We start from the raw sequence: 24,082 nt of genomic DNA, 5'->3' as shown, positions 1-24,082 counted from the left end.
ACACTGTTATTACCTTATTAAAAGTAAGAGTTCCATAACTAAACTTGGGCAGACTTTTTTCGGTCAATGTCACATTCCAAAGTGAATAAGATTTGTTTTGCTAGAAAAATAGCAATTTAAAAAAGAACTTTTCTTTTTTCTTCACTGAAGGAATAAAGAAAAGCGAGCATAGACTGACTTGTTCTTCTTCATGATGTACTCAAACGGCCGCAAGAACTCTTTCTGGAACTTGAAGTTGGGCAATTCTCCCTTCTCCAGGAACTTCATGGAGAGTTGTCGGAGGGAGTCGATGGCAAAGAAAGCTACATCTTCCTTAGGATTACATCCCACCTACACAAAAAGCATCGCAAATATTTAAAGATTTGTAAAATAGTTATTCTATAACAAAACAGTTGATTTGGAAAAAAACTAAAATAAGTAGCACACCTTGTTGAAATGGTCGCCCAGTATGCTCCAGATGCGAGACCATTGTACACGCACACGGCCCATGTTGTAGTACGAGATCTCAACAATCTTAGTCAAGCTGAACATGCGACAGGTGTTTGTCGCCTGTAGTTCCTCCATGGATACTTGGCACAGGGCTTGCACAAAGTCAACTGCAAGAGAAAATTGTGAATGCTCTGTCAAATATCGACTCTTCTTCGAAGATGGGGAAAAGCAGATTAGTATATACATCTTACCCTTTGCAATGACACTTTATTTTTTTGAAAACAGACTTTGTGAAAAAGTGAAAGGGTATGATGTCACAAAAGTGAAAACAGAAAATCTGCCTGCTAAAGTTTTTTTGTTACTTAAACTGATTCACCTTTAGAAATCCTTTAAAAAAATCATCTTTAGAGGCAAAATTACACTTTGAAACTTTTACAGTATATTTTAGAAACATGTTGAATGACAAATTTGCAACCCCCAAAATTGGGGGGAAACCCATAAAAAGACATCAGTATTCCTTTCATCTGAAAACCCAGACTATAAGGACTTTGTTTTGAGTCTCAAATTTCAATGCAATGTTTCTCTTATCTGAAAAATCTTTCTACACAATTTACCATAGGTATCAAATATTACATCCTCCAAGTTGATGTCAAAATCATGCTTTGCTTTTGAAACAAGAATTTCACTAGGCACACATGTTAACGCTGTGATCACCGAATTTGTCAGTATCATTCAGTACAAGCCGTCATCTTGATATTTTCATTCGATAGAGGGCGCCCTTTTGATTGCGATATTGTCAGGTACAGTGAAAAGGTTCACCTCACCTATTGCATCCCCATCTAGACGTGTTGAACCGGTGAATATCCTATCGACGGCAACCACGATGCCTTGTGAGGATGTCTCTCCCATCGCCTCCTGTAGGCTGGCCATTTTCTTCTGATCCATGTGAACTCTAGACACTGTCGTAACGAGAACCGAAATAGGGTGGAGTGTTATCAGAAAAAGTAAAGTCTGTCCCAAGCCAACGTGACCCATCAGGCCAGCATTTATCTCCGGTGTCAGTAGCATGAAACGACTGAGAATATTTCTATTCCCCCTGGATGGGATGCTAGTCCATCGCAGGTGACTCCCCAGCTAATGCCGGTAGCCATTTATACTCCTGGGTGGAGAGAGGCAAGTGGGGGTGAAGTGGCTTGCCCACAGACACAACAAATAGCCAGCAGCTGGATTCGAACCCATGACACTCTGATCATGAGTCACAAACTCTAACCACTACACCATACTCCCCCACACGGTATCAGAAAGAACCAGTTCAATTAGGCTCCGCCCACTGCGCATGTGGGTAACGATATGCACGCCTCTCCAATGCCACATTGCATGTTCCAGATACGTGCATCACATGCATACATGTTGGAATTTTGTGCACGCATGTCGGTCATTAAAACACCACTCAATGGATCAGCCCATTGATAAGGCCAGCAAGTGATTTCATGAACTTGTAACTTTACATGCATCACAGTACTACGACGTGTCTTATCCCAACAAAGCATCACTGCTGCGATGCGTCCTGCAAACCATTTCATACAACTTGTAATTGCAATATGGCATGAGCACATTTACAGAGTACCAAAGTCTGATGTCAGATGTCTATGTTCTGGTTCATGCGCTGGTTCACATGTTGATGTCTTCACACACTTAAGCTATGCACGTGAACCAGAATACGCGGAACACTCTATGTGCAATGCAGTAACTATTCTATGTATTCTTTTTACGTACATCAAATAGTTGTCTGATATTCAGCAATGAGTAGACAGGATGGCAAAACTATACTATGGAATAGAAAACAAGCTGGCAATGGACTGTTATACAAATATTGAATGCTTCGAGTGGTGTAGTAAAACTAGCCTCCTGAGGTGATCCATGGACATTCTATTTTCCCGAGGCGAAGCCAAGGGAAAATAGAATGGTCCATGGATCACCGAGGGAGGCTAGTTTTACTTCACCACGAGATAAAGCATTCAATATTTGTTTTATAACACTTCACCCACAGATTCTGCTTGGTTATAATATTTAAAGTATTTAAATCTGAACGCAGTTGAAATAAACTTCAATTTCAATACAAAACTGGAGGAAAATGTTTTTCTCTCTTCCAAACTACCCCTTCGCGAAATGTTTGAACCCAACTCTGCGGCGCGCTCTCTTTGGAACAAAACGCGCTGCGTGCAACTCGCACACCAGCATGCATTTGCACACAAATACCGCGCCGTGGAAATTGTACTTTGGTTGCTAATGGTATAGTACTTTGGTTGCTACGGGAATAGTACTTTTGGCCTTGCACAGAAAGATAGCAAAAATAGAAAGTATCATGTGACTTGCTCTCGGCCAATCAAGACAAAGAATCTGTGGGTGAGGTGTTATAATATAAACTTATGTGAAAGTTTGAACTGTAATTGATCACATTTATTTTGATGTATATATCATTAGTAACTTCACATACTAGTGTCTTAAATACAATCTTGTTTACATAACATAAAACTGGCTCAAATTCACAGGATCACAACTGCATTATGCCCCCCCCCCTTAAATTGTGGTTCTGGATCCACCATTGAGAGCACTACCTACCATCTCCTGATTCCAGCAGGTCATTGTGATGTCCAGAGCTCCTATGCCCCCCGGCCGAGCTACCGCCTGTCCCCGCGATGAATTTCCTCTTGACTCCAGTGCCAATGAGTTGAGCCAACTCCAGCTGAGATATACACTTCAGGATCTGTCAAACAAAAGCCAAACAAATTGAGATTCAGCAAATTGAATTATCTTGCAAAACAGGGGATTCTCATTGAGCAGAGAAATTTGCGAGGCACAAAAAAATATGAGGGCATAAATTTGTGGCTTTTTGAAGAGTGTTTGTATAGTATAACAAAAATAATTTATTCTGACTGTAAGCATATTATTAAGCTTAATATTTGCTGCTAATGTTGCTTTGAAAAACATACAAATGCACGTACATTTTTAATCCTCAAATCAAACACGATTAAATAAATAAACGGAGAAGGTGAACATTGACAACTTTTTTCAACTTCCGAATGAAGCAAGTGATAAATCTGAATAACATGTAACAGGTAGCACATCACGTACGACGTCACAAGGTCAAACAATCTAATGACCTATTTAGTACACTTGGTGTAACCTTTCTAAAGCAAAACCTTTCTAAAAATTCAGGGTCCAATGTGTGACATTTTACCTTGGAGTCTTGTAAGTTGCCATTCAAGTATCACTAAGAATGACTTCAAATGATTGTAGGTAGTTTGCAATTCAAAATCACTCTTGGAGGACGAATGCATTACGAAGTGCATCAGAATGATAAAGTCATAGATTTCAGATGTTACAGGGACAGAAAAAAAACAACCCAAAATTTGTAGACTAAATCCAATAATGAATTTGTCCTTACCTCCAGCCATGCTTTGCCTAAGTAGTTCCCATCCGTATGAGCGACTGTGATGAGCGTCTTGATGGTGTCGATGTTCTTCGTTTTCATCTCCGTGATGGAGGAGTTGGCGGTCAGTAAGGTGAAACGGGAGAGAGCTTGGACGTACGCGTCACGTTCCATCTCCAGACGGAATATGCACGCGATGCGGATCGCGCAACGGATGCCATCCAGGCAGTGCGTGGCTATCTCCGGGTCGTCGCAATCCTGGAGGCCTACGCTGAATGCCGCTAGGAATGGCGTCCACGCAACCTATGCGGGATAGATCGTAAGGATGCTTAGAAAAGGCTCTCAGACTTACGGCTAGAGATACTGTCAGCATGTACCATGTTGGCCAAGTTCGGGCAAGGACCATTAGTCGACTAGTGGTTGATTTGTGACGTACCTTACGCCTGCGCACTGGTAGCAACGTGCGAACGTCTCTAGTCAAACGCTGGTCAAAATGTCATCGCAAAACTTCTGGATCCTGGCTCTCTGCTAGCGTTATGAATGCGCGCGGCTATTGGTTACCAGCGAAGCAACCAAGCCCTAGTAGGCTGGTTCCAAATAGTCGACTAGCGTAGTCAACCATCGTCGACTAGACAGAGTTCGGGCAAACGTTAGTTAACCATTGGTCAACTATAGTCCTTGCGCAAACTTGGCCGTTGTTGTAACTGTCAAAGACCTAGACCTAGCCCTGGACCAATTTGATTGTTGAGTCAGTCACAATTCTAGTGTTACAAACAGAAGTGTTACGTTCGTGACAGAGCCAATTAACCATGATATCTAATTAATGATTCAGAGAAATGATCCACAACTCCTAGCCTGTAATCTCCTTGACCATTACTAGATGATGGATGTATAAGATTTGAAAACTAAATGTTCAGGTTTATTCACTGAGCTCCATCTGTGACACCGAACATTACACAATGTTGGAATTGCCCAAGTCTGTTCCAAGTCCATCACAAGTAACGGGGATGAACAATTACAAAGCAATGCTTTTGTAACAACTCATTTGAATAGCTTGAGACTGTATTTTCGGAAGGGGGGGGGGGGGAGGAGGTCAGCCTCCCTGACAGCAGTTGGTGAACATATATCCACCCCAGGGCATAACATCTCCGTGGGCAATGTTAAGATCATGCCATGGAGGACGACCTCTGGAAACGTAAAATCCACGAAGCCGTGGAAATCTGTAGGCACCCCCATATGAACAGAGATGGAGGGTACGAGCTGGCCCATGTGTGCGACCGCCTCCTGTCGTGTGACCAAGCCTGGTCACGTGACGGGCCACGTGACGGGCCTCAACATCGCCAGTTGATAGAGACATAATGGTGTTGCAAGTTCCTGATACGAGCTCTGTAACTCAAGTTCCAAAAAGGTACCTTCTCTTTCTTCTTCTTCATTCATTTATTTCATGATGACTTGATGAGTTGGGCCCAACTGTCCCTGTCGAGCATAGTGTTGGAAAGAGATGGATCACTCAGACCAGTTTCTAGCTCGATCAGTTTCTATTTATTTGATACAATAATGGGACTGGAAAAGAACTTTCATGCTCGATGAATTTTTTAATTCCATGTTGGAAAAGTTACTTTGAGAAATCTTGCAGTGAATTGGAGGGCATGGTCAAGCGAAAGTTTAGGGCTGTATTTTAGACTTACTTTGAACATGGGTCTGACGTGCTCGTGGTGTGTCGCGCTGGTGAAGCTTGTCATAACGTGGCTGACACTCTCCATTAAAACCTTAGCGGTGTTGGACAATGCCTCCATCTCCGCGTTATACAACACCTTGCGTTGCTTCTCGCTAGTCACATCTGTAATGACGCACAATCAGGAAAATTTCCTTCAATAAACATTGAAACCTAATTTAACTTTTTCAAAATTTAGTGAGGTTTCGCTTGGGAATGGATACATGTAAACACACATTTCGTTTGAAACTAGTTTGCATGAGGAATGCTTGACATTTGTCGGGTCCAGTGCCAAAGTTCCCAATACTGGATTGATTCATGTTGTTGACAGCGCCCTCTAGTGCTAGGGTTGCTTAGCTGTTTACCAGGGAAGGACTGGCAGCATTAAAGGGCCCGTGTAATGAAATTTTGTTAATGCAATCCTCAAAAATACACCTTTGTGTCCCATGTAACTTTATTGTCAATTTTCATTTTGCCACAGTTAAAGGTATTTTGGTGCTTGTTTGGGTTGTTAATGCTAATGCAATTTTCCATATTCCCAAGCGAAAGTGTGATGTCATTTCAGGCAGAAACCTCAATGTTACAGCTATTTCAACACCAAAATTTGCCAGAATTTTGGATGATTTGTTGTTTGTAAACTTTCTTTCCTTTTGTGATGCGTTGATTTTTCAGTAGACGACAGTAAGCCAGTGAGCAAGGTTTTCTCACAAAACTTTTCAGCGAGCAAATTCTAGGTCCACAATTTAAACGGAAAACCCAGAAACTGAACTGTGTCTTCCTGAAATGACATCACAGCAACAGCGCCCTCATTTGACAGGAAAAGCAAGAAAAATATTTAAATGTTAAAAAAGCTACACATTTTCATAACAAAAACCAAAAAGAGAAGTCAAAGAGTTTTTTTTACATTTAAGAGGAGTTGAAAGTTGCATTTAATATGTTCCCAAGAAAAATCCATGTCATGTGCCCTTTAAGAGAACAAAATAAAATGAGACTTGAACCTAGACTAACTAGGGGCTGAATAACATGGTTGGTAGGGCACCGGTGCAACTTTCAAGATGTCGTGGGTTCGAATCCTGCTAAAAAAAGAACCACTTACTTGCTGTGACCACTTTGTTACTGGTCGTCGGTTTCATCTTGATCTCGTTGCAGGCGATCTCGTCGTAGATCTCTGACAGATACTCTGGTGGGAGATCTTTGCTGTCATTGATGCCACGATTCATCCGGATGTATTCCTCCTTGGAGATCTTGTGCTTGACCTGAGGTCAAAAGTGACAAGGTCAAAGTATAGCTCACAAAACTAAAAATACTGCAAGTAAAACTTGCGCGCTCCCTCAGCATCCTGTCAGTTTGTATACATGTACATGTACAGGCAGTTAGTAAGGACAATTTTCAGAGACAGCCTGGGCCAAGTTCAGGCAAGGACCATTAGTCGACTAGTGGTTGATTTGTGACGTACCTTACGCCTGTGCACTAATAGCAACGTGCGAACGTCTCTAGTCAAACGCTGGTCAAAATGTCATCGCAAAACGTCTGGATCCTGGCTCTCTACTAGCGTTATGAATGCGCGCGGCTATTGGTTACCAGCGAAGCAACCAACCCCAGTAGGCTGGTTCCAAATAGTCGACTAGCGTAGTCAACCCCCGTCGACTAGACAGAGTTCAGGCTAATGTTAGTTAACCATCGGTCAACCATAGTCCTTGCGCGAACTTGGCCGGTACCAGTTCTCAGAATGGGCAGTTTGGGTTGAATGGAGAGTTTGGGTGAGACACCGGACTAACATATGTTAGAGTCATTAGTAATACTGAGCTGAGCTCTCCAGAGACCTCGTAAAAGTCTGTATTGGAAAGGATTTGTTTTAAAATCGGCCTCCTCTCTACAGACCATTTTTCAAGTTTGGTTGAGAACTTTACAGTGAAATTGAACACACACACACACATGGACACACGCTATCGCAATATCCCCTTGTCTGGATTGAAGGCCAGGGTGATAAAAACTAGAATTACACCATATTGTAAAGATGATTAACGATCACTGACCTGTGAACTGTGCAGGTCTGTCGTCAGCAATATAATGGAGTATGCCAGTACGTAGGCAACGTCGGCGCTCGCGAATACCGTCTGCCTGATGTTATTGTCCACGTAGCGACTGGCAAACTTCTCCATCATGCGGTCAATCTTCTGGGCCTCCCCAGGCAGACGGAACCCCGCCAGGAATGACCGAAGAGCCGCTACGAAATCCTTCTCGGAGAAGTCCATCTGGTCTACGTAGGCGTACATCACCTCTTTGTTGAGTCTGTGATCAAAACAATTAAATGTATCAGATAATTGGCCAGTGATTGTGGTTAGGGTTTGTGACTCAGGATCATAGGGTCAGGGTTTGAATCTAGCTACTGGCCATATGCTGTGTCTTTGGGCAAGCCACTTTACCCCAATTCACTTCTCTCCACCATTGAGTAGCGGCATTAGCTGGGGAGTAACCTGTTCTGTAATTTCATGCCATGGACTTAAACACTGGACCAATGAGCCGGATTGGCCCCAAAAGATGTTATTTAAAGACGAAAGGGTTTTAAAAAAAATTCCAACTTACTTTTCGTTTTCTCCCATGAAATCCCCTAAGACGGTGGTATTCAGCCGATCGTCTTTATGGAAGAAATCCGCGATATCATCCGGCCTCTTACCCAGAATGCCGTGCTCCTGCAGGAATGTGATACCCTTCATGGGTTTCTTATTGAACCTGTGGATAGGTAGACGGAGACATTTGTTTTAGAACTTGAGATGTAAAGTGTCTTTAACCCTAACAACCCTGAGCCCATCAAGCTCCAACTGCGGGTTTTGCTTGATTTTGGCAGGGTTGGTACCGAACACTGGCCAGTTGGTGTTGGACTTTGATTGACTGGGTACCAAAGGCCCAGGGAGACCCTGTTGAATTTTGTGAGGTTCGGGGCAGAAGGGCATGAGATTTGTGAACACGTTGGAGTTTGAGGGAGTTCACTGGCATTTCTTCGTGGGTATGCTCACCCACGGTCCTCAGCACAGTTTGTGGTCAAATGTGCATGTATATATTGCTTTATTTTGTTAGGTTTGGTACCATCCCTATCCAATCACTCGACAATGCATAGGCCCATCCGTACCAAGTCAATCATACTCCAACAGTTGGAGTTTGGCAGGTTTAGTACTGTTCCCCGTACAAGGCCTGTTGGAGTTTGGCAGTTTTGGTACCAGTGCTTACAGACCTGTATGCAGCTGTTGAAATTTGTTAGGTTTGGTATACTTTCTAGTGCAAGAGCCTAGGGGGTTAGGGTTAATCTAAGATAAACTTAGATTATCCTGGATTAACAAGGACTAACCTTTATTAGCACAAATAGGGTTAGCGTAACTTGGCTAGGTCAGTAAAACATTACTATATAACATAACCAACATGTTCAATGCCCTGTTCAATGATCTCCTCCTGCTGTATTTGGCCCTCAACTAACTTGGATTACTAGGACTAACTCAGATTAGTGAAACTTAACTAGGTAAGATAACTTACATTTCAATGCCCTGTTCAATGATCTCCTCCTGCTATTTTGGCTCCGAACTAACTACGATTACAACGACTAACTCAGATTAGCGAAACTTAACTGGGTTACATAACTTACATTTCAATGCCCTGTTCAATGATCTCCTTCTGCTGTTTCTGGCTCTCAAACTGCTCAGGACTGTCCATGGGCGCAGTTTGTGACTGCAGGTTGGAGGTGGAGCTAGAGTGGGTGGAGTTAAGTGACCCTTGGCTACCAGAGCTGGTCATTGTTCCCTGACCGCTGTCTGCGTCTGCTTGGTCACCGCCGACGGCCTTCTCTTGACCTGGTCAAAATCAACAACCGATAGGAGAGGTTACCTTGGAAACGCCATATTTTACAGTACATCATGGGAAAACGTGAACAACTGTTGTACTCAGTGGCAATGACTCTACAATTTCCAGTTTGTCACGTTTGACAGGGTTGGGTTTTGGAAATTAGTTTTGTGGTTTTTTCCAGTAATATGTGACGCGGTATGTCAACACCAGGCAGAATTGGGCAGAGCTTGGGGGATTGACTTTTATCATGCTGCCACCATTTTAGTCATGTTCCCTGTATCCAATCACAGTACTGAATGATAAGTTTTTTGTGCAAAAAGGAACCAGACTATTTTTCCTTCCATTCTCGGTTTGGTTACATTGATTTGAATGGGGAACAAATCAGATGGCTGCAACATGATAATGGTCTTTTGCCAATGATTTTGAGATTTTGATGCTACTAATGTTTAAAATGTTCTGTACAAGTTTCAAGCTAATCTTTGGAAAGATTCCCATATCTGGCCATCAGTAATTTTTCCCTTAAATGGGTGGGTTGGACGCATTTGTGGTAGATCCTTGCGTGTTATGGGTGGGTTGAACGCATTTGTGGTAGATCCTTGCGTGTTATGGGTGGGTTGAACGCATTTGTGGTAGATCCTTGCATGTTATGGGTGGGATGAACGCATTTGTGGTAGATCCTTGCATGTTATGGGTGGGTTGAACGCATTTGTGGTAGATCCTTTCGTGTTATGGGTGGGTTGAACGCATTTGTGGTAGATCCTTGCATGTTATGGGTGGGTTGAACGCATTTGTGATAGATCCTTGCGTGTTATGGGTGGGTTGAACGCATTTGTGGTAGATCCTTGCGTGTTATGGGTGGGTTGAACGCATTTGTGGTAGATCCTTGCATGTTATGGGTGGGTTGAACGCATTTGTGGTAGATCCTTGCGTGTTATGGGTGGGTTGAACGCATTTGTGGTAGATCCTTGCGTGTTATGGGTGGGTTGAACGCATTTGTGGTAGATCCTTGCATGTTATGGGTGGGTCGGACATTAGGAAATTAGTTCATTACCATAAATGCATGCCTGAAAATGAATTCTAGACTATTTTTCTGAATTCAGAGGTCTTACCGAGATTGGCCTGAATGTTAGGATTGAAGTATAGATCCTTGCTCCATTCCACCATGCATTTGAGTATGGACACCAGACAGTGCAAGCCTTTGATACGCATGCGTTTCTCCTGCTGTGGTGTGGCACCCAGATCCATTGCATGCCGGCCCTGTGCGATCTTGGACAGGTCACTGACTAATCGCTCAAAGATGTTAGCGCTTGATAAGTCGCAGTCGTAGTTCAGATAGATGTCCACTACGCACTGGGCATCTGGTAAGGAAAAAAAACGAAAGACACATCGGTGACGATTTCTTTCTAAACTTTCCCTCCTTTCTGTACTTTATTTGTCAAACTTTAATTAAACTTGACTGTTTTAGTATTTAAGACAAACCTTAAAAGAAAATTGTTTGACTTTTTTAAGACCTTTTTTAAAAAGTATGATTGGCAAAAAAATATGCTGGCTCATTCAGCCGCTGCTTCAGCAGACAATGGAACAGAATGATGGAATTCACTTTTAGAAATAGATTTCAGTTTTTGGGAAAACATTACCACATGCTAAAAAAAAGAGAAACAAAAAGCATTGAAACTTAAAAAGGTTTCTGTAAATATCTTCAATTTCAAGCATAATTACAGCTTTGGACAGTTTTGTTAAATCTTTTGTAACAAACATTATCGACAGTAACTTTTGTTCAGTTGTTTTCAGTGAAATGTCCACTACATAACACAAAATAAAGCAGGCAACTGATTTTCCTAAATAGTTTTGTGGTTGGTTTCACGGCATTCACGATTTACTTAAAGGGAATGTACATCATTAGCATTTGCTTTAATTTTCAGAAATGAACTATTTGTGGGGTTAGTATAATATATCAAATTATTGTTACACTGACATGTTTGGAGTTTTGTGTTGGAAAATGCTGGAAAAACTAAGAAAAACAAAAATGTTCGAGTAGTCTGGTTCCCTGACTCCACTGAAGATTAAATGGATTAATTTATAGATGCCGGAAAATTGTACGATAAGGGAACCAGTCTAGCTGGTCTGCACCCATTCAGAACATGCAACCAATAGCAAACAAAATTTGGACTGAAAAAAAATGGTACATTTGGAGCAGTAGTTGAAAAATAGTTAGGTTTTTCCAACGGTGGTCGGCCGACCACCGTTGGAAATGTATACAAAATTACTATTTTCTTGAAAGTGACTTCACACCAGGTGCCATAATTTTACAGGATGCTTTAGACTGTCATTTACCAACATCCTGTTGTGTATTTCATAAAAACTTGGTAGTTTTATTTTTCGATGTTTGCAAATGTTGTATTTTCCCTTTAAATGGAAAACTGACATATTTATAATTGAAAGTTTTCCTTTAATACCTGCACATATTCTTGTCAGTGCTTGAACCACCATCCATTTCTGCTCAAAGGAGCTAGTAGGCGTCTCCAGAATGTTCAGGAAAATTTCCTTGAAGAAAACCTAACAGAAGGAGAGATGCAAACACAAAAACCTTGAAAGTTGTTCTTCCATGTCCCTTTACAAATTGTTCTTTTTTTTCAAACAAGTTTTCAATTTGCACGATATTTTTTAACGAAAGAATGTGTGTTGATCTTGAATTGGCTGTTGTTCACAGCCCATTGTTGTACAATTTATGCACCAGTGCACACCCCGGAGTATTGAAACATATGAAGTTTCGGCAAGAAATATCATACAAATACTGTTGAAATGACTCTTGCGAATTAGCATTTGTGGTGTTTTGGCTGTAATTATCAGAAGTTGGCTGGAAAATGTTGGCTTTTGCCTTTTGCAAAAAACAATCCTTGTGCGAAGTGGTTAAAGAGGTTGTGGAATGCTCGAAGACATTTCCGTCATTTTTGGGGTATATGTAGCCTAAGGTGTGATGAAATAAAAACAACTATTGTGTCTGTCATGAAATGAGTACAAAGGGTACTTTTGAGAGCTATTTTTCAGGTCCTGTTTCGACCCGAACGTGCAATTTGTGTAAAAGTCGTCGTTGCGGGCAGCAAACAAAACACAGTAAATCGTGACGTAATAAACAGGACTCGTTTATGCTACTCAGCATCGGGAGTCGTGTTTATTACGTCACGATTTACTGTGTTTTGTTTGCTGCCCGCAACGACGACTTTTACACAAATTGCACATTCGGGTCGAAACAGGCATGACAGGACTTGAAAAACAGCTCTCAAAAGTACCGTTTGTACTCATTTTAAGACAGAAACAATAGTCCTTTTTATTTCATCACACCTTAGGCTACATATACCCGAAAAATGACGGAAATGTCTTCGAGCTTTCCACAACCTCTTTAAGCATTAACAGAATCTCCTGAATGTAGGTTTGATTTACTGCTACGATAATAGTGCTGTGGTCCACTAGCAAGACACTTTACTCCAATAATCTCCAATAACCACAGATAATGACCTCTCACCTCGATTTGCATCTTGAGGTGAGTCTTGAAGAGGCTGAGCAGTGTCAGGAATATAGCCAGAGACAGCTCGAAGACCTCCGGTACCGATGACACACCATTCTTAGACAACGCCACGCACAGGTACTGCTTGATGGCAGTGATGAACATGTCGTTGGTGCGGAACACGGGACCAGCGCTCTGGAGAACTGACAGGAGGAGGTGAAGGGATAGGACCTTGGAACGAAGTTCATGGGATCTGGGAGGAAAAAGAGGAAAATTAGGAGGTTTTGTTGCAGTACATAGAACTGTATTGTTTGGTAACCTGGGCCCAATTTCATAACGCTGCTTAACAGTTAACAGAAAAGTTGTGCTTACTATAGCAGAAAATCATGCTGCTGCTTAAGCACTTTTTTATGGCCTGGATGTGCTTACTGTTGCGCGTGCATGGAGACTACTATTGTTACGTCACTGATTTAAGCAAATTTTTCCTCTGGGGTTAAGCATGCTTTTGATGTGCTTACTGCTTAGTCTCTGTGAAATAGACAGCTGTTGCACAGATCGGCTGCTAAGCAGCGCTATGAAATTAGGCCCTGTTCTTTGTCAAGGCCATTTCATTTTCCCCTGTGAGGGATATTAACATTTTCAATCAATCAATCAATTTTACCTAATAACCGGCAAGATTTAAATAATAATAACTAATTTGGTGACCGAACGACGCCATCTTGCCTGACTGCAATATTTTGCCGCGAATGCAAAGCGTGGCCACTGTGTGTACATAGTACAAAGCCCCTGGTGTACGTGCGTCACACACAAGGAACGGTGTGCGCGCGTCAACCAGCGAAATGTATGTGTCCCGCCCATGGGGCGTCATTGCTAGGTAAAAGGGCGCCCTCTTTAGTTGGCGCACGGAGCCCATAAGGACCTGGAAAAGGTTTTCCCTACAACACTTGTCTATATTCATGTACATCAGGGAAAGTATATGGGTCATTCCACCAGGTTGGGGAACAAAGTGTGACATATGACCATATTAAAAAAAGCACGAATGCCTTGCTAGCAGTTGCTCTACATAATTTTTGTTGTTGGATGTTTCACTACTGCAGAAAGTTTGAAATCATTTCAATGTATTTTGCCAAAAATATGAGCAAAAAATGTCATTTTGGACATAACATTGACACCGTGTCAGTGTTACGTCCAAATATGACATATGTACCTGTTTTTTAATTTCTGCAAAACATTACCCAAATTCACTTTGCGCACTTCTTACTATACATGCAACACAATAAGAAAAGCTTTTGTTATGGTAGTCAGGTATCAAATGGAGCTGAAATGATAGCTTGGTTGTGTGGATGTAACATTTACACGGTGTAAAACCCAAATGTCACACTTCCATTGAGTGATTTTTACACCGTTACATCCACACTTGAGGTATTGTTTCTGCTATATTTGAACCCTGACTATACCAAAACAAAAGCTTTTCTTGGTGCTTAGGTGTCCAGTTGTAAATATGCAATGTCAGTTTGGGTAATATTTTACATACGTGTAAAAAATGGCAAAAAAAGAATATGTGGATGTAACATTGACACGGTGTCAATGTTACGTCCGAATTAATACATTTTTGCTCATATTTTTGTCAAAGTACTTTCAAATGATTTCAAACTTTCTCAAATATTGAAACACCTTAAGACAAATATTATGTTCAGCAACTGTTTAGAATGCATCATGAAACATGCACTGCTTCCCAACCCGGTGGAATGACCCATATACAAACATGTGCACATGATCCATGTACACTCACGTGGCTCCCTTCAATGGAGAAACCTGAACAATAGCTAGCACAATGCTTTCGCCATTGAAGGGGGCCTTCACGATAGAAATGATAGCAGCCTGTATTGGTCTATACATGAAAGATGACAGACTATAAGATTCTTACTTGGGGTCTGCTGGCCCGTCCGGTAATGGCTTCATTGAGAGCTTACAGAGGGAACGGAACACCAAGAACGCATCCTTCTGAAGGATGTGAGAGAACGGTTCCTCCGTCTCTGCCTCTGCGTCCCCATCATCACCAATGGGCGGCAGGGTGGGCACCGGGGAAGGAGTGGGCGCCGGGGAAGGGGTGGGCGTGGTTATAGCATTGGTGGGCGGGGCTGAGGGGGTGACTACATTGGAGGCCGGAGGTAGCTGGGGGGTGGTGGTTGGAGCATCTTGTGGGGCATCCCCTGAGGTGATTTCAGTGATGATGTCGCCCAGGATCGAGGCAACGATGCCTTGAACATCCTCTTCTGGAGAAAGTGAAAGTGAACGGAAAGGCAGTTTGTCATTCACAAGAAATTGCAAAGGTGTTATAAACATTTGCTGGGCAAAGATGGGAAAAAATCCCCAAAACACATTGAACAAAGCAGTGCCAGTAAAATCAAACAAGTGACTGTTTTTGCTGTTCACCCCGCAATGCCCACATAAAGCAGGATTGACTGGCTGTGACTGGGTACAGCTATGCTTTGACTGTGGGAGATTGATAAGCCAGCTGTGCCTACCAGTCAACTGTTTTTTTTTGTCTGCTGATGGAATTTGACTGTCACAGCAACTATAAGAAATATGATCTTTTTTTTTATTTTCTGTAACTTTTTAAACAGGATTATTGAAAATAAGAACAGAATAACCTACCATTTGGATTCAGTTGACCATTTTCTGCACTCACAATATGATTGCTACTACTGGCGTCATTGACAGTCACTTCTGAATTAGAAGAAAATAAAAATGTAATTTAGTTTTCTGAGAAATTTTGTTCTGCTTTTCTGCTCCTTGAAATGGACTGCCTGTCAAACATACAATGTGCATTGACCAATCAGATCACAACTTCTGGTCAGGTGACCATGGCAGCTTGATCACAAGCACTGTGAGAAATGTACAGAAAACCAAAGGTGGGCGGGGCTTATGATCAAATCTGGATTTTTATAACCAATTAGATCATGACTTCTGGTCAGGTGACCATGATTGACTGGTCAAAAGCACTGTGAGGAATGTACAGAAAACCAAAGGTGGGCGGGGCTTATGCTTAAATCTTGATTTTTATGACCTATTAGATTAGACCGTCTGGTCAGGTGACCATGGTTGCTTGGCAAGAAATGTAAACAAATACAAAGTTGGGCGGGGCTTATGGTCAAATCCGGATTTTTCATTGACCAATCAGATCATGAATTCTTGTCAGGTGACCATGGTAGCTTGGTGAGAAATGTATACAAAACCAAAGGTGGGCGGGACTTATTACCAAATAAGCCAATACTTACCCGGTAATGTTCCAATTGGTAACACACTGTCCGAGGTTTTCGTAGCACCGTCACCATTTTCTCCGTTGGTGATAATGACGGGGATCTTCTCTGTGTCTTCGTTCAGCGATCCGGAATCTTTGCTCTGACGTCGAGCTTCTGCTTCGCCTTCTGCTTTCACCTTGGCATCCGCAACCTACAAGTCCAGGGGAATATTGAAATATTACAAGTCATTGTTAACCATCAAAAGTCATCACAAGCCATTACAAGTCATCACAAGCCATTACAAGTCATCACAAGTCATCACAAGCCATCACAAGTCATCACAAGTTATCACAAGCCATTACAAGTCATCACAAGTCATCACAAGTCATCACAACCTATCGCAAGTTATCACAAGCTATCACAAGTCATCAAAAGCCATTGTAAGCAATTGTAAGCCATCACAAGTCATCATAAGCTATCACAATGCATTACAAGTCATTATAAGTCATCACAAGATATCACAAGATATCACAAGATATCACAAGATATCACATGGCATCACAAGTCTTAACAAGCTGTCATAAGTCAAACACAAGCCATCAAAAGCCATTGTAAGCCATCACAAATCATCACAAGCTATCACAAAGCATCACAAGCCATCACAAGCTGTCACAAGCAATCACAAGTCAGTCACTACTCAGTTCAATCTCCATTCCAGTCATAGCTACACCAATGAACTACCACTGTTCACCTCCATTCACTTGCGAAACTACAATTTTTTCAAAATGGAATTCTAAATGCTTCCGAATTAAATTCTACAAAGTCAACAAAACCTCAGTGTATAAAAGTTTTCTAATTTGCCATATTTGTAAATTTTGTCTGTCATCTTGTACTGAATAAGTGAAAAGGTAAAACAAACCGAACAAATTTGAATTGACTTGTAAAGACTTGCAATGGACTTGAATATAACATTGACATGCTCTAAATCAAACCAAATGAGCTACGGGTTAAAGATAACGTCAAACATTTGAAGTTAAACCAATCTTCTTACCGCCTGCATCTCCATGCGATTGAAGATGACATTCAGCATCTGTGTGAGTGTCGCTTTGGCCGTGGTTTGGTTGACCAGGTTCTTGCTGGCCAGGTAGATGTTGTAACATGTCCTCAAGACTTGCAGGAGAGTTCCTTCATGGACCTCACAGGTTGGGGAGGTGACAGCTGTTAGAAGCGCCTAAGGGAAGAAAACATCATGTCCATGAGCAAGATACTTTACGACAATCTGGAAAAACTTGGAGCAAATGAGATCTCGGGTACAATTCAAGCATCTGGAGACAAACCTGGATTTTGTAAATGCTAACCTTGATGATTTGGAGTTGCACCCCTTCGTCGGTTTGGGTACCAATGAAGCAACCGCATATGGTCTCAATGATGCGATCGATTAGCTTCTTGCCAGGCATGGTGCTGTCCGGTCCATCGCCAGTCAGGTGGCCATATGCTATCAGTTTCTGTCAAAACCAAAACATGTACATAGCAATATAAGGTACAGTCAACTGTAACTTACATATGCCAAGTATTTCTGGTTGAACTACAGCCAAATACCATCTCAAATTAAAGGGAATGTACATCATTGGCTTTTGCTGTAATTTTTAGAAATGAACTATTTGAGGGGTTAGTATAATAGATCAAATATTGTTACACTGACTTGTTTGAAGTTTTGTGTTCGAAAATGCTGGAAAAACCAAGAAAAACAAAAATGTTTAAGCAGTCTGGTTCCCTGACTCCACTCAAGATGAAATAGATCAATATTTATAGATGCCGGAAAATTGTAAGGTAAGGGAACCAGTCTAGCCTACCTGCACCCATTCATAAACATGCAACCAATAGCAAACAAAATTTGGACTGAAAAAATGGTAAATTTGGATCAGTAGTTGAAAAATATTCAGGTTTTTCCAACGGTGGTCGGCGGACCATCGTTGGAAATTTATACAAAAATACTATTTTCTTGAAAATTACTTCACACCAGGTGCCATAATTTTACAGGATGCTTTCCACTGTCATTTATCAACATCCTAGTAAAGTATTTCGTAAAATCTTGGTAATTTTATTTTTCGATGTTTGCAAATGTTGTATATTCCCTTTAAGGACCACTGGTTTTTGGCTTCACCAAAAACAAGTTCATAATTTATGAAGAAATCCAATTTGAATTGTTGTTATGGAAATGATGAATATTCATCACATCTTCTGTTTTGACTTTAAATATGCAAAGATTATGAAGTTTTGAATTTATATTGAGCCAGGCCTGGTGAAACTGCAGCTCTTGTATCACGAGGTGGATATTTTTACAGAAGCTGTAGGAATGCATTTTTCAACGGCAATAGTAACAGAATTGCAACATACATTGTGACTGTATAAATATGAATTTTAAAATTCCTACAGCAATTGAAACGTTTCGGTGCTAGGGGTGTGCATTTACGGTAGTACAGAAACCGGGCATTTTTTTCCTTTTAGTTTTCCAAAATATAGGCCTATGTTCTTACTTTTATTGTTTGAAATCAAATCCTACTTTGTATGGTTGTAGTGGGTTGAAATGATCTTTCTGATTCAAGGCTCTTGAAGATTTTTTTTTAAACGGAAGTAAAGTTCAAGACCAATTCGGGTGAAAACTGATGCATGCACAAGAATCAGGGGAGTCACGTTGGCCCCGCCTTCCACCGCTGTGACCCGGGTTCGAATCCCGCCTGGGCCAATATGTGGATTGGGTTTTCAGTCCCTGCCTGATTCCGTGGGTTTTCCTCAGAATATTCTTCTGGGGTTTTCCTCCCACCTCTAAAACTGTAATTTCTTCTCATTGTCTTCTCTCTACAAGTTTCTTCAAGCTTGCGAGCTACAGTGCCTAGGGCGCTTTTGAGGAATCTTTGGTTTCAGTACCAGAATTAGTAACAATAAAATCGATTTCCGTAAATATAGTAACAGCGTTTCTTTAAATATCAATGAGTCAATCACATTTACAACAGGAAATACTACTTAAGATCAAAGGAATATATTAAACCAAGGACATGAGTAGCAGAATACTTTGTAAATGTTGCACATAGTCGCTCAGCAAAATCACTAAATTATTATTATTTTTTTAATGTGGGATACACTTTTCTCACCCCCCCCCAAAAAAAATAAGAATACATGTACATGGGGTACATTCATGAACATGTATGTTTTACCATTTAAGTGTAAAATAAACCAGTTGCCATTTGAACAGAAAAAAACCCCAGACAAATCCAAGACAGCACCGTTCCGAAATTTATAAAAGTTGAGGAGTATTGCGCGGTATTTTTCAACATAACTGCTTTCATCACAGCCACACTATATTTATGACATTTATTTATTAGTGTGGTTGTTGGATGTTATTGTGACAACGCATGACATTTCAAACATCATGTAGATTTCAGTGTCTTAAATGGAAAGTACAAAATTTGCTTTTGCTGTAATTTTCAGAAATAAATGGATTTGGAGGAATAGTATGTTAAAGCAAATATTGTTACACTGACTTGTTTCACGTTTTGGGTTCGTAGATGCTGGAAAAACCAAGAAAACCAATCATGTTCTTGTAGTCTGGTTCCCTGACCCACTTAAGATGAAACGAAGCAATTTATAGGCGTTGGGGAATTCTAAGGTCAGAGAATCAGTCTAGCTGGCTTGTTCCCCTTCACAGGGGTGTAATCAATAATGCAAAGAAAATGCGGAATAACTAAATATGAAAAATTAGGAGCAGTTTTTGAAAAAAGCCAGTTTTCTCCACAACGCTGGTCGGCCGACCAGCGTTGGAAATTGATAAAAAATACCATTTTACTTAAAAATATCAGCACACCAGGAGCCATGATTGTACGGGATGCTTTAGACTGTCATTCCCTAACAGTCCAATAAAGAATTTTGTGGTAATTTGATCATTTTGTTTTTTGATGTTTGCAAATGTTGTATCTTCCCTTTAAAGGGAATATACATCATTTGCTTTTGCTATAATTTTGGAATTGGGGGGTTGCAAATATATAGCAAATATAGTTACATGTACACTGACTTTTTTGAGGTTTTGGGTTCGAAAATGCTATAAAAACCAAGAAAAACAATCATTGTACTGTAGTCTGGTTCCCTGACTCCATATAAGAAGAAACAGAGCCGTTTACATACATTGGGGAATTGTAAGGTCAGGGAACCAGTCTAGCTGGCTTGTACCCGTTCATAGGTGTGTAATCGATTGCAAACTAGTGCGATGGTCAATTGGGGCCAGTATTTGAAAAAAAAGCCAGTTTTTTTCCAACGCTGGTCGGCCGACCAGCGTTGGAAATTGATACAAATATACCACTTTTCTTGAAAATGACAGTATACCAGGTGCCATGATTTTACAGGATGCTTTACACTGTCATTCACTAACAGTCCAGCAAGGTATTTCAAAATGATTTGGTAGTTTTATTTTTTGATGTTTGCAAATGTTGTATCTTCCCTTTAACCGCACATTGAGCGTAACCGTATTGAAAAGGTCGAGCAACTCTATTATTAATTATAAAATTGGAGGGGTGGATATCACAACGTCAGAGAAAATGAGCAAATGGAAATTTCAAAGGTCCTTCTGACAACGTCAAAGCAGAACACAATATAAGACAACAGACGGAAATCAATATTCATAACATCAATACGAGAGGGAGGGTTTTGTAGCTTAAAGGCATCTGCACACTCTCAATTCGCACTAATGAAACATTTGGCCGTTAGAGATAAACCACTTCCTATCAAATTAAATTCATAAGATATAACAAAGGGAATATATAACAAAGGGAATATTGAAGGTGTGATAAGTCACCATTTATGTTTAATTAATCAAATTGTTGCATTAACATTCTATTAAGTTGAGTTATTGTTTTAATTAAAGGGAATGTACATCATTGGCTTTTGCTGTAATTTTCAGAAATGAACTATTTGAGGGGTTAGTATAATAGATCAAATACTGTTACACTGACAAGTTTGAAGTTTTGTGTTCGAAAATGCTGGAAAAACCAAGAAAAACAAATATGTTCAAGTAGTCTGGTTCCCTGACTCCACTAAAGATGAAATGAATCAATTTATTGATGCCCGAAAATTGTAAGGTTAGGAAATCAGTCTAGCTGGCCTGCACCCGTTCATGAACATGTTACCAATAGCAAACAAAATTTGGACTGAAAAAAGGGTAAATTTGGAGCAGTAGTTGAACAATAGTTAGGTTTTTCCAACGGTGGTTGGCCGACCAGCGTAGGAAATTTATACAAAATACCACTTTTCTTGAAAATGACTTCACACCAGGTGCCATAATTTTACAGGATGCTTTAGACTTTCATAATACCAACATCCTATTAAGGAATTTCGTAAAAATTTGGTAGTTTTGTTTTCCAATGTTTGCAAATGTTGTATATTCCCTTTAATTGTTGCATTAGCATTATATTAATTTGTGACAAATGGAAATAAAAACAAAACAATACAAAGTGCCTTAAAAAATAACTTGTTTCGTAATATACATGTACTCTCAATGTGATACACGTTGTAAGATATGTACACAGTCATGTTGATTGGGACTACAATTTCAAACAAATCAAAATTCATACACAGGACTTTTTATAAATGCTTAAAAATGGGGAAAATGTACATTATTACACTTGTTTTGCCATTTTCTATCTGGTAAGGATTAATTTATTTTAATTCGATATTTTCTTGAGTATCGGTGAATACACTGGGGATGAGCCATATGAATACATGTGTACATGCCTTATGTTTTTTTTGTCATGTCATTTATACTATGTACATGTATGCTATCTGTGGTTGCATTATTTTATGTACATGCAAAAAAAAAAGATGTAATTCATAAGAATAACTGAATAATGTATATAGACTGTATGATCATGCTGTTAGATCTGCATAACATGCACATGTACACATAGCTTGGGACAGCTGGCATGCGTTATGCCATATGGCCAAACTGCCAAATTAACATGCCAATTTCCGTCCCATGAAAATTGAAGTTTTTTCAATGTACGCTTAACGTGGACCAAACCTCATGCAAAATAAACAAGAATTTAATGACCCGTGTGCAAATTTAGTATTCAATGCAAACACACATATTAAACAGGAAATTTTGCAAAGGTATTTCAATTTGAGAGACGTAGTTTTGTATTTTGAACCCATAAACATCAAACCTTCAGGATGAGATAGTGTTCGGGCCAGCGGAACAATTTCGTGAAAAACTGCCTTTTGTTGGATCTTATGGGAATTCGATGTTTTTACCGAAACAATGTTGTGCTAGAAAGCGTACATCTTTTGCAAAAGGGCACAGCAGATCTTGCATTTTACGGTAAGCAATTTCATAAAAAATGAACATCTGCTATTTAGTAGAACAAAAACATACTTCCACATATAAATCCATGAATTCTGAATTGTGTGCATTTTACAGTGCAAATCACGGACTACTACTCACTTTTTTTTAAACTGACTGTTTTTATACACAGGTACGGCTGACGGTTTAAAATGTCAATCGTGCCTCGCCTCGCCTCCGGGTGACGTCTAAACACGCTAATCCCTCATTTGTTTTGTACACACATACAAAGTCCGAGAATTCTATGGCGGGGGTCAATGTTGACCTTGAACTGGGTCGCTGTGCACGGCCTATTGTTGTACAATTTACGCTCCGTGAAAACACCCCGGAGTGTTGAAAAAATATGAGATTTCGGCAAGAAATATCGCACAAATACTGTTGAAATGAATCTTGCAAATCAGTATTTGTGGCGTTTGCCTATATATCAGAAGTTGAAAATCGAAATTTTCGGCAACAATATTTCCGTCCCAAAACTATTAATACCCCCTAGGCCCTTGTTGCTTACAACCATCCTCAATCCTCCAAAATATTTCAACTTCGCCTAAATTTTTCAAAATTGTCAGACAGTCCTGCCTCAAAATGCATTCATCCTCAATCCTCCAAAATCCTCCACATCCCAAAACTTTGCACTCGTGTTTAAATGAAAGATAACCAACGCCAAATCCATCAAAATCATCAGACAGTCCTGCCTCAAAATGCATTCATCCTCAATCCTCCAAAATCCTCTTGTGCTTCAATCACCATTCATCCTCAATCCTCCAAAATCCTCATGTGCTTCAATCACCATTCATCCTCAATCCTCCAAAATCCTCTTGTGCTTCAATCACCATTCATCCTCAATCCTCCAAAATCCTCATGTGCTTCAATCACCATTCATCCTCAATCTTCCAGAATCCTCATTTGATTCAATCACCATTCATCCTCAATCCTCTAGAATCCTCCAAAACCGCCAGGAGGATTTTGGAGGAGTGAGGTGGGTTAGGGTTAAGGTTTTGAGGAATTAAGTTAGTATTTTTGTCAAACTAATGTTTATTCGCAACGCTTCCAAATGCATATTTGGAGTTTGTGTGCATTGCAGGTAAAAATGCATGATGAATTTAAATTAATTAAAATTGAACTCATAAGAAGTATTTTTATTTGTTCATACCTGTAGACAGTCCAGCGCCGTGTTGACGATTCGTGGGGCTTTGGACTGACAGGCCAACTCAAACGGCAGAAAGTAACGGTCTGCCGCGATGAAGTTGACTTGCGTCTTAGGGAGGGGAAGTGCACCGGATGCATTCTGTTGATTCTCCCTGTCAAAAGATCAAGAGAATCTTAACCATTTACAACCAAAAATGGTTTGAGACATGCCGACAGCATACAGGATTATTTCCCTTTTGTGAATTTTGTTTGTTTTCCAATAAAGCCACTCAAAATCCAAAGAAGAATGTTCAAAACCTAACCTGTTAAAGTTTCAGCTCCGTGGATATTACACTTTCAAGAAAACAGTGAAAAACCATGCACAACCTTTTTATCATGAATGATTATTTGTCAA

At 40.4% G+C, this 24,082-nt stretch overlaps 1 protein-coding gene across 1 annotated transcript in view; it reads right to left on the bottom strand.

Annotated features, from left to right (window-relative positions):
• Positions 1–24,082, bottom strand: part of LOC119728450 (brefeldin A-inhibited guanine nucleotide-exchange protein 2-like) — a 43,316-nt gene that overhangs the window by 14,846 nt on the left and 4,388 nt on the right. The window contains exons 3-21 of the mRNA XM_038200700.1: positions 23,693–23,840; positions 17,519–17,665; positions 17,212–17,391; positions 16,197–16,371; positions 15,574–15,645; positions 14,843–15,191; positions 12,934–13,168; positions 11,867–11,966; positions 10,520–10,768; positions 9,214–9,418; positions 8,163–8,309; positions 7,613–7,868; positions 6,673–6,832; positions 5,551–5,702; positions 3,878–4,165; positions 3,052–3,196; positions 1,254–1,388; positions 427–596; positions 179–330 (exon numbers count right to left, since the gene is read on the bottom strand). Of these exons, the coding sequence (XP_038056628.1) occupies positions 179–330; positions 427–596; positions 1,254–1,388; positions 3,052–3,196; positions 3,878–4,165; positions 5,551–5,702; positions 6,673–6,832; positions 7,613–7,868; positions 8,163–8,309; positions 9,214–9,418; positions 10,520–10,768; positions 11,867–11,966; positions 12,934–13,168; positions 14,843–15,191; positions 15,574–15,645; positions 16,197–16,371; positions 17,212–17,391; positions 17,519–17,665; positions 23,693–23,840 (3,465 nt within the window). The remainder of the gene's footprint in view (positions 1–178; positions 331–426; positions 597–1,253; positions 1,389–3,051; positions 3,197–3,877; positions 4,166–5,550; positions 5,703–6,672; positions 6,833–7,612; positions 7,869–8,162; positions 8,310–9,213; positions 9,419–10,519; positions 10,769–11,866; positions 11,967–12,933; positions 13,169–14,842; positions 15,192–15,573; positions 15,646–16,196; positions 16,372–17,211; positions 17,392–17,518; positions 17,666–23,692; positions 23,841–24,082) is intronic.

The sequence above is a fragment of the Patiria miniata genome, unplaced genomic scaffold, assembly GCF_015706575.1.
Source record: "Patiria miniata isolate m_02_andy unplaced genomic scaffold, ASM1570657v1 HiC_scaffold_20, whole genome shotgun sequence".
NCBI classification, from domain to species: domain Eukaryota; kingdom Metazoa; phylum Echinodermata; class Asteroidea; order Valvatida; family Asterinidae; genus Patiria; species Patiria miniata.
This window is presented reverse-complemented; position numbering and strand designations above follow the sequence as displayed.